The following is a 14,015-nucleotide window of genomic DNA, read 5'->3' as shown; positions in this document are numbered from 1 at the left end:
ATGAGCCAGGTGTGATGGCACATGCCTGTAGTCCTGGCTACCTGGGAGGCTAAGGCAGGAGAATCACTTGAACCTGGGAGGCAGAGGTTGCAGTGAACCAAGATCATGCCACTGCACTCCAGCCTGGGTGACAGAACGAGACTCTGTCTCAAAAAAAAAAAATTATTTATATATGACTGTCTGTCTACATTTCAGATTATTCTTTTGAGCAGATTCTAGGGTTGGATTTCAGGGAAGTGACTCCTTGCTCCGAGCTTTGGGTCTGCTGCTGTCTCGTGTCTGTTTTTTTTCTCCGATACTTGTTTCTGGTGGGAGAGCTCCCTCCTGGGCCTCTGTCCCCATTTGGGGTCTGGCTTGCCCCTCCTTGGACGCCAGGATCAATAAGGCCAAGTTCATGGCTGTGCTTTGATGAGGCACAGACAAGACAACAGGTCTTAGGTCCTTGTGGGTTGAGGCGGGTGGCAGGTGCTGAGGGCATGTGGGCCTGAGGGTCCTGCATCTGCCTCTCTTGTTCCTGCTGGGTCCCCTCCTTCATACCCAGGCCCACTGTGCATGCCCTGCAGAGGCCACCAGGGGAGTCGGGGTGACTGGGGTTCCAGCCCCGGCTCCTCACCTCTCTCCTACCACACCCCCAACCTGGACCCCACACCCTAGAGCATGCTGACCATGTCCTGGCCCTTCCCTGGGGGCCCAGTATGTTGCAGAAGCCGAGGAGAAGCTGCAGCGAGCCCGGCTGCTGGTGGACAGCGTGCGGAAAGAGAAGGTGGACCTGTCCAACCAGCTGGAGGAGGAGAGGAGGTACGTGCCAGCCCACCCTCGCCCGGGGAGGACGTTCTCCCTGAGCCCCCTTAAGGAGGATGAGGAAGAGGGCAGGCTTGGGAAGAGCGGACCCAGGTTCCAGTCCTGCCCCCACCACGCCTGACTGTGTCACCCTGGGCTGGTGACCTGAGCTCTTGGGCCTCAGTCTTCCCATCTGTAAAGTGGGATGCTGGTCCTGTCTTCTGCAGGCGGCTGGGAGAAGTCATATCACTGGAGTAAAGGACCCAGCACAGTGCCGGGCACACAGGGACACCACATTTTAAAACTTTTTTTGAAACAGAGTCTCACTCTGTCACCCAGGCTGGAGTACAGTCTTGACCTCTGGGTTCAAGCGATCCTCCCACCTCAGCTTCCTGAGTAGCTGGGACCACAGGTGTGCCCCACCACACCTGGCTAACTTTTGTATTTTTTGTAGAGATGGGGTTTCGGCACGTTGACCAGGCTGGTCTCGAACCCCTGACCTCAAGCTATCCACCCGCCTCAGCCTCCCAAAGTGCAGGCATGAAGCATTGTGCCCGGCCTTGGAACACCACAGTCGTTCATTGCACAGAGGTCACTGTTCCTGCTCTCTCCGGCAGAATATTGAGAAGACAATAGCTGGGGGTGGTGGAAGGGAGGGAGGTTGGTTATCACAGCAGGTGTCCCTGGGGAGTCATGTGCTAGGAAGAAGGCCTAACGCCCCTACCCCTCCACTGTGAGCCAGTTCACACTTACAGTGCACCCCGCCCCCACCCTGGGCCGAGACCCATGAGTGGCGTGCATGTCACCACGTCCTGGGACTCCATTTCCGTCCCCTCCCCTCCATTCAGATGGAGTCTCACTCTTGTTGCCCAGGCTGGAGTACAATGGTGCGATCTTACCTCACTGCAATCTCCACCTCTTGGGTTTGAGCGATTCTCCTGCCTCAGCCTCCCAAAGTAGCTGGGATTACAGGCACGTGCCACCGTGCCAGCTAATTTGGTTTTGTTTTGTTTTGAGATGGAGTTTCACTCTTGTCGCCCAGGCTGGAGTGCAATGGCATGATCTCGGCTCACCAAAACCTCCGTCTTCCGGGTTCAAGCGATTCTCCTGCCTCAGCCCCTGCCGAGTAGCTGGGATTACAGGCATGCGCCACCACACCCAGCTAATTTTGTATTTTTAGTAGAGACAGAGTTTCTCCATGTTGGTCAGGCTGGTCTTGAACTCCTGACTTCAGGTGATCTGCCCGCCTTGGCCTCCCAAAGGGCTGGGATTACAGGCATGAGCCACCGTGCCTGGCCTCCTTTATTTATTTTTTCTTTTTGAGACAGGGTCTCACTCTGTCACCCAGGCTGGAGTGCAGTAGCTCAGCCATAGCTCACTGCAGCCTTAACCTTCCGGCTTCATGCAGTCCTCCCACCTCAGCCTCCCAGGTAGCTGGGACTACAGGCACATGCCATCAAGCCCAGCTAATTTTTTGTATCCATTCCCATTTTACATACCAGGAAACTGAGGCTAAGAGAAATAGCAGCCAAGGGACTCCTGAAACGCCCCGTGTCCAGGTGTTAGCCCTGTGTTGCATGCTTTGCTGGTGTCATCGCTTTCAGTGTCACAGCTGGCCAGGTGTGGTGGCTCACGCCTGTAATCCCAGCACTTTGGGAGGCCAAGGCAGGCGGATCACCTGAGGTCAGGAGTTTGAGACCAGCCTGGCCAACATGGAGAAACTCCATCTCTGCTAAAAATACAAAACTTGGCCAGGCATGGTGGCTCACACCTATAATCCCAGATACTTGGGAGGCTGAAGTGTGAGAATTGCTTGAACCTGGGAGGTGGAGGTTGCAGCGAGCCGAGACCACACCATTGCACTCCAGCCTGGGTAACAGAGTGAGACTGTCTCAAAAACAAAACAGGCAGGTGGATCACCTGAGATGAGGAGTTTGAGACGGGCCTGGCCAATATGGTGAAACCTGTTGGTCTCTACCAAAAATACAAAAATTAGCTGGTCCTGGTGGTGAGCACCTCTAATCCCAGCAGCTCGCGGGGCTAAGGCAGGAGAATCACTTGAACCCAGGAGGCGGAGGTTGCAGTGAACCAAGATTGTACCATTGCGCTCCAACCTGGGTGACAGAGTGAGGCTCCACCTCAAAAGAAAAGACACAAGCAGGACCCATCTCCCCGGCAGCCTTCCAACCAAAGACACCAGGCGGGGACTCTGGCCAACTCAGCCCTGGGTCACCTGGTAGGACACAAAGCTGACAGTGGACAGAGGTTTGCTTTGGCCTGGGATCCTCTTTACCTCCTAGACGATGCCCAGATGCCTACATCTCCCTCCCCCGTCCGAAGGCAGCAGCCAGCCCCCATCCCCAGCACCCCCAATTGGGTCTGTTCTGTGGGCTTTCAGCTGGCACCTGTGCTCCATAAGCTGTCGTTCCTGTCGGATTCAGGGAGATGAGGGTGTATTTATATCTGCCTGAGACAGCCGTAGGGGCCCACACATCTGGTTCCCATGGCAATGTGCCTGATGCCAACAAACAAACACAGATCTTTTTATTTTCTTTTTTTTTTTTAAGACAGAATCTCACTCTGACACCCAGGCTGGAGTGCAGTGGCACGATCTTGGTTCACTGCAACTCTGCCTCCTGGGTTCAAGCAATTCTTCTGCCTCAGCCTCCCGAGTAGCTGGGATTACAGGCTCTCACCACCATGCCCTGCTAATTTTTATATTTTTAGTGGAGATGGGGTTACGCCATGTTGCTCAGGTTGGTCTCTGTCTCCTGGACTCAAGTGATCTGCCCGCCTCAGCCTCCTAAAGTGCTGGGATTATAGGCATGAGACACTGTGCTCAGCCACAAACACAGATCTTGAAGGCATCGTGGAGTTGTGATCAGAAGGGGCTCAGGTGCAAGTCCCTGCCTTGCCCAGTGCTTGCTGTGTGGCCTTGGGCAGGTCACTTGCCCTCTCTGGGCCTGATTCCTCCTTGCTATGCTGAGAGCTGTTAGGAGGACTCAGGGAGAGCAGCTTTGAGAGGTTATGTGTTCCTATAAAGAGGGGTGGGCCTGTGTGTCTCCCCTGCACTCTCTTGACAGGTGTGTGGCTCAGTGTGTCTCCCTGAGGCTGGCCCTGAAGGCCTGGACCTTCCACATCTAGAGGCAGCCCTGGGAGTGGGGATTGGGACCCTGACCCCCAATTTTGAGGCCTGTGATGAGAACAGGGTCAACAGCGAAGGCAGCCCACTTTCCTCCCCTCCTTTTTTCCTCCCCAGGGCTTATTCCTTGTGGTATTGTCTGTTCCTTGCAGTGATGAAAACAGCGTAGTCGGCTGGGCACAGAGGCTCACGCCTGTAATCCCAGCACTTTGGGAGGCCAAGGTGGGTGGATCACTTGAGGCCAGGAGTTCGAGACCAGCCTGGCTAACATGGCGAAACCCCATCTCTACTAAAAATACAAAAATTAGCCAGGCATGGTGGCAGGCACCTGTAATCCCAGCTACTCGGGATGCTGAGGCGGGAGAATTGCTTGAACCTGGGAGGTGGAGATTGCAATGAGCCGAGACCACACCGTTGCACTCCAGCCTGGGTGACAGAGTGAGACTCTCTTAAAAAAAAAAAATTAGCTGGACATGGTGGTATATGCCTATAACCCCAGCTACTCCAGAGGTCGAGGCAGGAGAATCGCTTGAAACCGGGAGGTGGAGGCGGAGGCAGAGGCTGCAGTGAGCTAAGATCATGCTACTGCACTCCATCCTGGGCAACAGAGCCGGACTCTGTCTCAAAAGAAAGAAAAGAAGAGAAAAAAGAAAGAAACAAACAGAAAGAGAAGGAAGGAAGGAGGGAGGGAGGGACGGAGGGAAGGAAGGAAGGAGGGAGGGAAGGAAAGAGGGAGGGAGGGACAGAGGGAAGGAAGGAAGGAGGGAGGGAGGGAGGGAGGGAGGGCAGGGAAGGAAGGGAAGAAAATAGTGTTGTCACTCACATCCCTAGGCCACCCTGTCCTTTATTTTATTTCCCACCACCCTGGGGAGGAAGAGTTATTGGTGGTTCTTCCTTGAGTGCAGGTCAGCAGGTTGGGATGTCTAGAGCTTTCCAGGATGCTGTGCCCCGCTCAGCCATAGGACTCTGGGCAGATCCCTGTTCTGCTGGGACGGTTCCCTCTGCATCGTCTGAGTGTGGACTCTGGGCCATTCTGATGGCCTCGCCTCTCTGCTGCTGCTCACTTGGTGAAGGCTGTCACTCTGGGCAAAGCCAGGTCAGCCGGCTCTTTCCCTCTCCTACAGGAAGGTGGAGGATCTGCAGTTCCGCGTGGAGGAGGAGTCCATCACCAAGGGAGACCTGGAGGTAACAGTCAGAGGCCTCTCCCCTGGGCATGCTCAGCACGGGGCTGGCCCTTGCTAGTGCATATGGTCATGAGGTCTAGCAGCAACTTTGCCCCCTGCCCCGGGGAAGGGTCCTGGGGGGAAAATGGGGAAAGATCAAAGGCGTAGTGTCAGGTGTGAGTGGCTCAGCCCCAGGAGCCTCCAGGGGGACTGTGTTCCCCACCTCAGCAGCTGGATGGGGTTGGTAAGATGAACGCAGGGCAGGGCAGATGGGAGGCTGGGCCCCAGGATGGAGTGGCTGAGGTCCCCGTCCCTTCTTCTTGGGCAGTAACTCTAAAGGTACCCCTTCGTTCATCTTGGATTCCAGGTAAAATTTCGGCGGAAAGTAGCTTGCTGAGTCACAGAATTTATAGGTAGGAAAACTGAGGCTCAGAGACCCAGGGAGCCAGGTGTGGTGGCTCATGCCTGTAATCTCAGCACTTCAGGAGGTCAAGGCAGGAGGATCACTTGAGCCCAGGAGTTCAAGACCAGCCTGGGCAATATAGCAAGACCCCACCTCTACAAAAAAGTTTTAAAAGTTAGCCGAGCATGGTTGTATGCACCTGTGGTCCCAGCTACCCGGGGAGGCTAAGGCTGGAGCATTGCTTGAGTCTGGGAGATGGAGGCTGCAGTGAGCTACGATCGTGTCTGTTTTCGTTTTGTTTTGTGTTGAGACTGTGTCAGAAAAAAAAAAAGGATGTTGGGGCACAACCTGGTTCCAGAGCCTCAGCCCAGCTCAGCATGTTCTGATTAAGTTTCCCTCTTAGCCAAGGGGCAGGCCACGTGGTTGCTCCTGGCTGACTTTTTCGTTGGCAGCTGCCCTCCTGCAGGGTTGGGTGGGCTTATGGGAAAAGCACCTGTGGTTGACAGGAACAGAGACCCCCATGCCAGCTCCAGTCACCAAGGGGGCTTCCTGAAGGGCTGTAGGAAAGTTCACAGCCCCCGAGGGCAGGCACTTTAGGGGACTGGAGCCAGAAACAGCATCAGGAGCTAAGCCCATCCATATCCCCCTTACTCAGGGCCCCCCTCTGATGTGGCCTGGGGTCACACAATGTTTCCCACTGTGTCTCCCGGGCTCCCTGCTTCTCCCAGTCCCGCCCACTACCTACCAGCTGTCATCAAGGGAGGCTCTGATTGGTCCCAGGGGTAGCCAATGGGCCGGCTGGCTCTGAATAGGGGTCCACCCGGGATCCAATCGGCTCTGGCTGAGAGAGGCAGGGAGCGGGACAGACATTGACAGACAGCTAAGTCAGTCCAAAGGGCTGCAAAATCCCCATACGACGTTTTATTGTAACAAACTGAATTGTGATCATACTTATGGCAACCAGAAGGCAAAATGACCAAAGTCCCACTCATCCCTTTATCCCCACCCTTTTTTTTTTTTTTTTTTCTTTTTCTGGAGACAGGATCTCACTCTGTTGCCTAGACTGGAGTACAGTGGCATGATCTGGGCTCTACTTCCTGGGCTCAAGTGATGTTCTTGCCTCAGCCTCCCAAGTAGCTGGGACTGCAGGTGTGTGCCACCATATACAGCTAATTTTTTTTGGGCGGGGGGGAGGCGGGGTCTTGCTATATTGTCTAGGTGGGTCTGAAACTCACTGAAACTCTTGGTTCAAGCAATCTTCGGCCTCCCAAAGGCTGAGATTACATGCATGAGCCATCACAACTGCCCCCCTCCATCTTAAAAGTCAAAAATAAAAACTAGAGCCCCTCTTTGACCTCCTGGTCCCCTCCAGGTTTATCACCCCACCTCTCTGCCTGTCTTCATTGCAAAACTCTTCAGGAGTTTCTCAGGCTCATGATTTTCCCTCCTGTCCACACTCCTCTAGCTACACAATAAGATGCCCCATTCCAACTCCCCAGCCTCTTCTGCTGGCATCTCCTCCTTCCTGATCTCTGAACGTTGGCCCATCCAAGGGCTTAGTCCCAGACTGTTCACCCGTTGTCCACACTCGCCCTGAGAGCTTCCAGTCTGTGGCCTCCATGCTTGGATAAGCTCCCATGAGTTCCAGAGTCCTCCCCAAGCTCCCTCTGCCATGCCCACTTGACATCTCCAACCAATTGAGGAAGAAGTAAGCATCTGCATCAATTTCCAGGGGCTGCAGTAACTCATGGCTTAAAACAACACAGACATAGGCCCTTGCAGTTCTGGAGGCCAGGAGTCTAAAGTCAAGGCCGGGTGTGGTGGCTTGCGCCTGTATTCCCTGCATTTTGGGAGGCAGAGGCGGGTGGATCACTTGAGGTCAGGAGTTCGAGACCAGCCCGGCCAACATGGCGAAACCCCATCTCTACCAAAAATACAAAATTAGCTAGGCATGGTGACGGGCGCCTGTAATCCCAGCTACTCTGGAGGCTGAGGCAGGAGAATCATTTCCTCAGGAGGTGGAGGTTGCAGTGAGCTGAGATTGTGCCACTGCGCTCCAGCCTGGGTGGCAGGGTGAGACTCCATTTCTAAAAAAAAAAAAAAAAAAGAAGTCTGAAATCCAGAAGTTGGAGAATCTGCTCCATCCTCTGTCCTAGCTTCCAGTAGGATTGCCTGCAGTTCTTTGTGCTCCTTGGCCTGTATAACTGCATCAGTCCAATCTCTGCCTGTGTCACTTTGCCACCTTCCCCTTTGTGGCACTTCGCCATCTTATGCAGGCGCCAGTCACTGAATTTAGGACCCACTCTAATTCAGTCCTAATCCAGTAGCCTTTATTGTAACTAATTACATGTCCAAGACCCTATTCTAAATAAGGTCACATTCGTTCTTTATTTTGTTCAACTTTTATAGAGATGGGGTCTCACTATATTGCCCAGGCTGGCCTCAAACTTCTAAGCTCAAGTGATCTCCTGCCTTGGCCTCCCAAAGTTCTGGGATTATAGGTGTGAGCCACCATGCCTGGCTAAGGTCAAATTCTGAGGTTCTGAGTGGGCATGAAATTTAAGAGGACACTATTCAACCCGGGACCCCATCCCAAATGGAATGTGTCCTAACCACGGCTCTCAGTTCCATGTCCTCTATCCATGCCTTCCCTATCACAACCCCCCTTACAGTTCCCATCTCAGGAATTGTCCCCCAAATCCACACAGCTTTCTGGGGATGGTGGCTCATGCCTGTAATCCCAGTGCTTTGGGAGCCTGAGACAGGAGGATTGCTTGAGCCCAGGAATTTGAGATCAGCCTGGGCAACAGAACAAGACCCTGTGTCTACAAAAATATTAAAAAATAAGGCGTTAAAAAAAAAAAATGCCGGGCGCGGTGGCTCACGCCTGTAATCCCAGCACTTTGGGAGGCCGAGGCAGGTGGATCATGAGGTCAAGAGATTGAGACCATCCTGGCCAACATAGTGAAACCCCGTCTCTACTAAAAATACAAAAAATTTGCTGGGCATGGTGGCGCGTGCCTGTAATCCCAGCTACTCAGGAGGCTGAGGCAGGAGAATTGCCTGAACCCAGGAGGCGGAGGTTGCGGTGAGCCGAGATCGCGCCATTGCACTCCAGCCTGGGTAACAAGAGTGAAACTGCGTCTCAAAAAAAAAAAATAAAGCATTCATGGTGGCACACGCTTATAACCCAAGCACTTTGGGAAGCCAAGGCGGGAGGATTGCTTAAGCTCAGGAGTTCAAGACTAGCCTGGGCAATATAGGGAGACCTTGTCTCTACCCAAAATGGAAAAATTATCCATGTATGGCAATGCATGCCTATGGTGCTAGCTACTTGGGAGACTGAGGTGGGAGGATCGCTTGAGCCTGGGCATTGAGTCTGCAGTGAGCTGTGAATACACCACTGCACTCCAGCCTGGGCAACAGAACAAGAGCAAGACCTTGTGTCAAAAAATAAAAAAAAAAAAAAGCCAGGCGCAGTGGCTCATGCCTGTAATACCAGCACTTTGGGAGGCTGAGGTGGGTGGATCACCTGAGGTCGGGAGTTTGAAACCAGCCTGGCCAACATGGTGAAACCCCGTCTCTACTAAAGATACAAAAATTTAGCCGGGTGTGGTGGCAGGCACCTATAATCCCAGCTGCTCGGGAGGCTGAGGCAGGAGAATCGCTTGAACCTGGGAGGTGGAGGTTGCAGTGAGCCAAGATCACGCCAGTGTACTCCAGCCTAGGCGACAGGGCAAGACTCCGTCTCAAAAAAAAATCCTCTTGACCTCGCCTTCAAAATAACACACATCCCCACAGCTGCCTCCCTGGGCCAAGCCCCAGCACTGTGCTGTAGACAGCGCTCTGTTGCATCTTCTGTTCCTCCAAAGTCCATTCTCCACACTGAATCTAGTCTTTTTTAAAATTTTTTTTCATTTTTAATGTTGGAAATTTTTAAGTCTATACAAAAATAGAGAAGACAGTATAATGAACTTCCATTTACCAGTCACTCAGCTTCAACAGTTATTAACTCACCGCTAGTCCTATTTCAGCCATGCCCTGACCCAGGACCTCCTCCCACATCCCAGACGTCATATGGCCCAATCTTTTAAAAATGTAAATCAGGCCAGGTGCGGTGGCTCATGCCGGCAATCCCAGCACTTGGGAGGTAGAGGTAGGAGGGTCACTCGGGGCCAGGAGTTAGAGACCAGACTGGGCAGCAAAGTGAGACCCCATCTCTACAAAAATTCAAGTATTCTGGCTGGACGCGGTGGCTCACACCTGTAATCCCAGCATTTTGGGAGGCCAAGGTGGGTGGATCACTTGAAGTCAGGAGTTCAAGACCAGCATGGCCAATGTGGTCAAACCCCGTCTCTACTAAAAATACAAAAATTAGCCAGGAGTGGTGGCGGGCACCAGTAATCCCAGCTACTCAGGAGGCTGAGGCAGGAGAATCGCTTGAACCTGGAAGGTGGAGGTTGCAGTGAGCCGAGATTGCACCACTGCACTCCAGCCTGGGTGACAAAGTGAGATCCTGTCTCAAAAAAAAAGAAGAAACAAAGAAACAAAGTAAGTAAAATAAAAAATTCACGAGGCATGGTAGCACATGCTTGTGGTTATCGCTACTCAGGAGGCTGAGGCGGGAGGATCCTTTGAGCCCAGGAGGTTGAGGCTACAGTGAGCTATGATGGCACCACTGCACTCCAGCCTGGGTGACAGAGCAAGACCCCATCTCTAAAAATAAATAAATAATTTTTTTTTTTTGAGATGGAGTTTTGCTCTTGTTGCCCAGGCTGGAGTGCAATGGTGCGATCTCAGCTCACCGCAACCTCTCCCTCCCGGGTTCAAGTGATTCTCCTGCCTCAGCCTCCCGAGTAGCTGGGATTACAGGCATGCTCCAACACACCTGGCTAATTTGGTATTTTTGGTAGAGATGAGGTTTCTCCATGTTGGTCAGGCTGGTTTCAAACTCCTGACCTCAGGTGATCTGCCCATCTTGGCTTTCCAAAGTGCTGGGATTACAGATGTGAGCCACCGCGCCTGGTTATAAATAAAATTTTAAAAAATATGGCTAGGCACAATGGCTCACACCTGTAGTCCCAGCACTTTGGGAGGTCAAGGCAGGCGGATCATTTGAGGTCAGGAGTTCCAAACCAGTCTGGCCAACATGGCAAAACCCGATCTCTACTAAAAATACAAAAATTAGCCAGGCGTGGTGGTGCCTGCTTGTAATCCCAACTACTTGGGAGGCTGAGGCAGGAGAATCTCTTGAACTCAGGAAGTGGAGGTTGCTGTGAGTCAGGCTTGCACCACTGCACTCCAGCCTGGGGCAGCAGAGAGAGACTCTGTCTCAAAAAAAAAAAGATTAATTACTATGGAAATCAGATCCTGCCTCTTTCCTGCTCACACATCTGGCACCGCTACACTAGGTATCATCTAGGCTCTGTAGAGCGAGCCAGAGAAGACCCCAGGATCCAACCACCCTCCTCGTCCCAGCCCTGTCTCATATCCCTGCCCCTAAGTTACCATTCTCCAGGCTTTTCTCTGTTTCTGGAACACCACAAGCTGTGTCCTGCCTCTGAGCTTTTGTACACACTGGTTCCCCCCACCTGAAACGCTTGTGCCTGCCTTGTACGAGGAGTCCCTTATCCTTCAGGGCTTGTGTGAATTACATGTTTCCCCTATTTCACCTTCATTCCAGCTACTCTCTCCCCAGTGCTATCTGTTCACAGTGCAGATCATAATCTGGAATGCTCTTCACTATGCTTTTATGGTTTACATTGCCCCCTCCCCACTCCAGAATAGAAACTCTTTGAGGGGCTGGGCGCAGTGGCTCATACCTGTAATCCCAGCATTTTGGGAAGCCAAGGCAGGTGAATCACCTGAGGTTAGGGGTTCGAGACCAGCCTGGCCAATGTGGTGATACCCTGTCTCTACTAAAAATAAAAAAATTAGCCCGGTATGGGGGTAGGCACCTATAATCCCAGCTACTCGGGAGGCTGAGGCTAGAGAATCTCTTGAACTCGGGAGGTGCAGGTTGCAGTGAGCCAAGATCACGCCATGGCACTCCAGCCTGAGTAAAAGAGGGAAACTCTATCTCAAAAAAAGAAAAGAAAAGAAAAAAGAAAGAAAGTGAGGGAAGGAGTCCTTCGGGGTGGGACCAAATGAAGGTGCCCTTGAAATTGGGAAGCTGGAGGCTTTTTCTTGCCTGTGGGGGCTACCAGTTCCGAATGTATCGTGCACCATCTATGAGGGTTCCAGGCAGAGCTGCTGTGCCCACTAGTGGGGAGGTGAGGCTGGGGCTCTCTGCTAGGCTGGGACAGAGCTTGTGATTTTCTGGAAGAGACAGGCTGACTTTTTGTTGGTACTGGAACACACTGCCAGGGAGGCAGGAGAGTGGGGGAGGGAGGGAGAGGAGAGAAAGAGAGAGGGAGGGAGACAGAGGGGAGAGAGGAAAGGAGAGAGAGAGAAAAAGGAGGAGGAGAGAGGCAGGAGAGAAAGAGGGAGGGAAAGAGGGAAAAAGGGAGAAGGGAGACAGGGAAGGAGAGAGACAAGGAGGGGGAGAAAGGAGAGAAAAGAGAGTGGGAAGGGGAGGGGAGAGAGAGAGACCCTTTTTTATTGTTGTTCCTTAAGGAAAATTCAAGAAATAAAATAGGCCAAAGGATGTAATCAGCTCAACGTCTGTTAATGAATCGCAGGAGTATTTCTCAGCAGGTGGTGTCCGTTCACACCTTCACCAATGAAGAGTTTCCGGGTTTTTACTCCAGGTTTCACACCTAGATGCTGATTTGCTAAGCCCTGCCCCTTCAGAACTGCCCTGCAGCTGATTAACCCCTTCTCTCCTGGAGAATAAAGAGCACCCTCTAGCGTCTCCCTAAAATGAACTTGGGTGTTCAACCGGCTCTGAAAATCCTCACCCTCCCTGGCTTCCCTTCCAAGATCTGTTATGGGAAATGCCAGCCTTGACACCCTGAGAATGCTGGCCTTTGTCAGCAGATGAAGCGGATATTGTCAGGCTGGGACAAAAATGCCCTTGTGATTTCTGGAGACCAGGCGTCCTCTGTGGGGTCTGGGGGGTGGGCACCGATGGGGCCCGGCGGTGGGAGGCACAGCCCAGCCTCCCTAGAGGAGGCTGGGGCCTAGAGAATCGGGAGGGGGCGGGTACATTTTGGAAACATCTTTTGTATTGTGGGTTCTTGCACCTTTAGCATGGGCCTGGGGGGAGTGGATCGGGAATCCTGGGGTCCTTTATTTATTCCTCATCCTGGGGGAGGGTCTCCTATGTGCAGAATGCTTTGCCTACAACCAGTGACAGCCTCAGGGGAATGGGAACAGGATGGGACCCTCCCCAGGAGCAGCTCAAGGGCTGCTGGTTGGGGGTGGAGGGGGCAACAGAAAAGAAGCGAGGTAGCCATTGCTACCCCAAGCAGGTGCCAGTGAGGGAGGACGGCTGCAGCCTCCCCCCTGCCCTACACAGACCCAAGTGGGACACAGCAAGGGGTGGGGGTCAGGCCCCACGCCCCTGCCTCCCCAGACTTCCTCTCTTTCCCTGAGCAATTCTGGCTCATGAATCTGCTCTCCTCGCCTTGTTCACGGAAGATGACGCCTCCTCTCTTTCTCTCTCTCTCCTTCTCTCTTTCTCCGGCTTCTTCTTCCCTGTGCCCCCCTCCCTGCGTCCCCGCCCCCACCCCACCGTGTCCACCCTGGGTGGACCAGACCCAGACGCAGCTGGAGCACGCGCGCATTGGGGAGCTGGAACAGAGCCTGCTACTGGAGAAGGCGCAGGCCGAGCGGCTGCTCCGAGAATTAGCGGACAACAGGGTAACCGCGCCACCGCGCCCGCCTGGCCTGCCAGCCACCTTGCCCTCTGATGCCCCCTCCGGCTTCTCTGTTTCATTATTGACTTTCTTTAGCTGCTATCATCTTTTTTTTTCTTTTGTACCCCCTTGGAGGAGGGAAGTCAAGATTTAGAAATGTGCTTATGCAGCTGGGCGCTCACGCCCGAAATCCCAGCACTTTGGGAGGCTGAGGTGGGTGGATCGCCTAAGGTCAGGAGTTCGAGACCAGCCTGGCCAACATGGTGAAACCCTGTCTCTACTAAAAGTATAAAAATTAGCCGGGCGTGGTGGCGCATGCCTGTGATTCCAGCTACTTGGGAGGCTGAGGCAGGAGAATTGCTTGAACCCGGGGGTGTAGGTTGCGGTGAGCCGAGATCCTGCCACTGCACGGTCTGCCTCGGTGACAGAGCAAGACTCCGCCTCAAAAACAAACCAAGAAAAAGAAATGTGCTTATGTTCCCTGGCTAAGTGTTGCTCACTGGGGTGGAGTTGGGGGCGGGGGTGGTCTGTTTTTTTGGGACTTGGCTCCCCAGCTCATGGCCCCAGTAGCTGAGAATGTCCTGTGAGACGGCCCCCTATGCATTGCCACAACAAAGTTTTGGGGCCCTTGGGAATGTTCTGCCCCTAATGCCTGTCCTGTAGGCAGACCCAGAAACTATGGATCCATGCCTCCTGTCTCCCTAGCTGAGGAGGCTGGGGAGAGGAAG

At 53.2% G+C, this 14,015-nt stretch overlaps 1 protein-coding gene across 2 annotated transcripts in view; it reads left to right on the top strand.

The window, feature by feature from the left end:
• CLIP2 (CAP-Gly domain containing linker protein 2) overlaps positions 1-14,015 on the top strand; it is a 97,961-nt gene that overhangs the window by 58,820 nt on the left and 25,126 nt on the right. The window contains exons 7-9 of one of the 2 annotated variants that reach the window (XM_064375649.1): positions 695-798; positions 5,047-5,107; positions 13,187-13,291. In XM_064375649.1, coding sequence (XP_064231719.1) covers positions 695-798; positions 5,047-5,107; positions 13,187-13,291 — 270 coding nt within the window. The remainder of the gene's footprint in view (positions 1-694; positions 799-5,046; positions 5,108-13,186; positions 13,292-14,015) is intronic. The other variant, XM_064375650.1, reaches the window with a different exon arrangement.

Source organism: Aotus nancymaae, unplaced genomic scaffold (genome assembly GCF_030222135.1).
Source record: "Aotus nancymaae isolate 86718 unplaced genomic scaffold, 86718_ANA_hifiasm-v0.15.2.pri h1tg000012l, whole genome shotgun sequence".
Classification (NCBI taxonomy): domain Eukaryota; kingdom Metazoa; phylum Chordata; class Mammalia; order Primates; family Aotidae; genus Aotus; species Aotus nancymaae.
The sequence above is the reverse complement of the archived record's forward strand: the minus strand, read 5'-3'. Positions and strand labels throughout refer to the sequence as shown.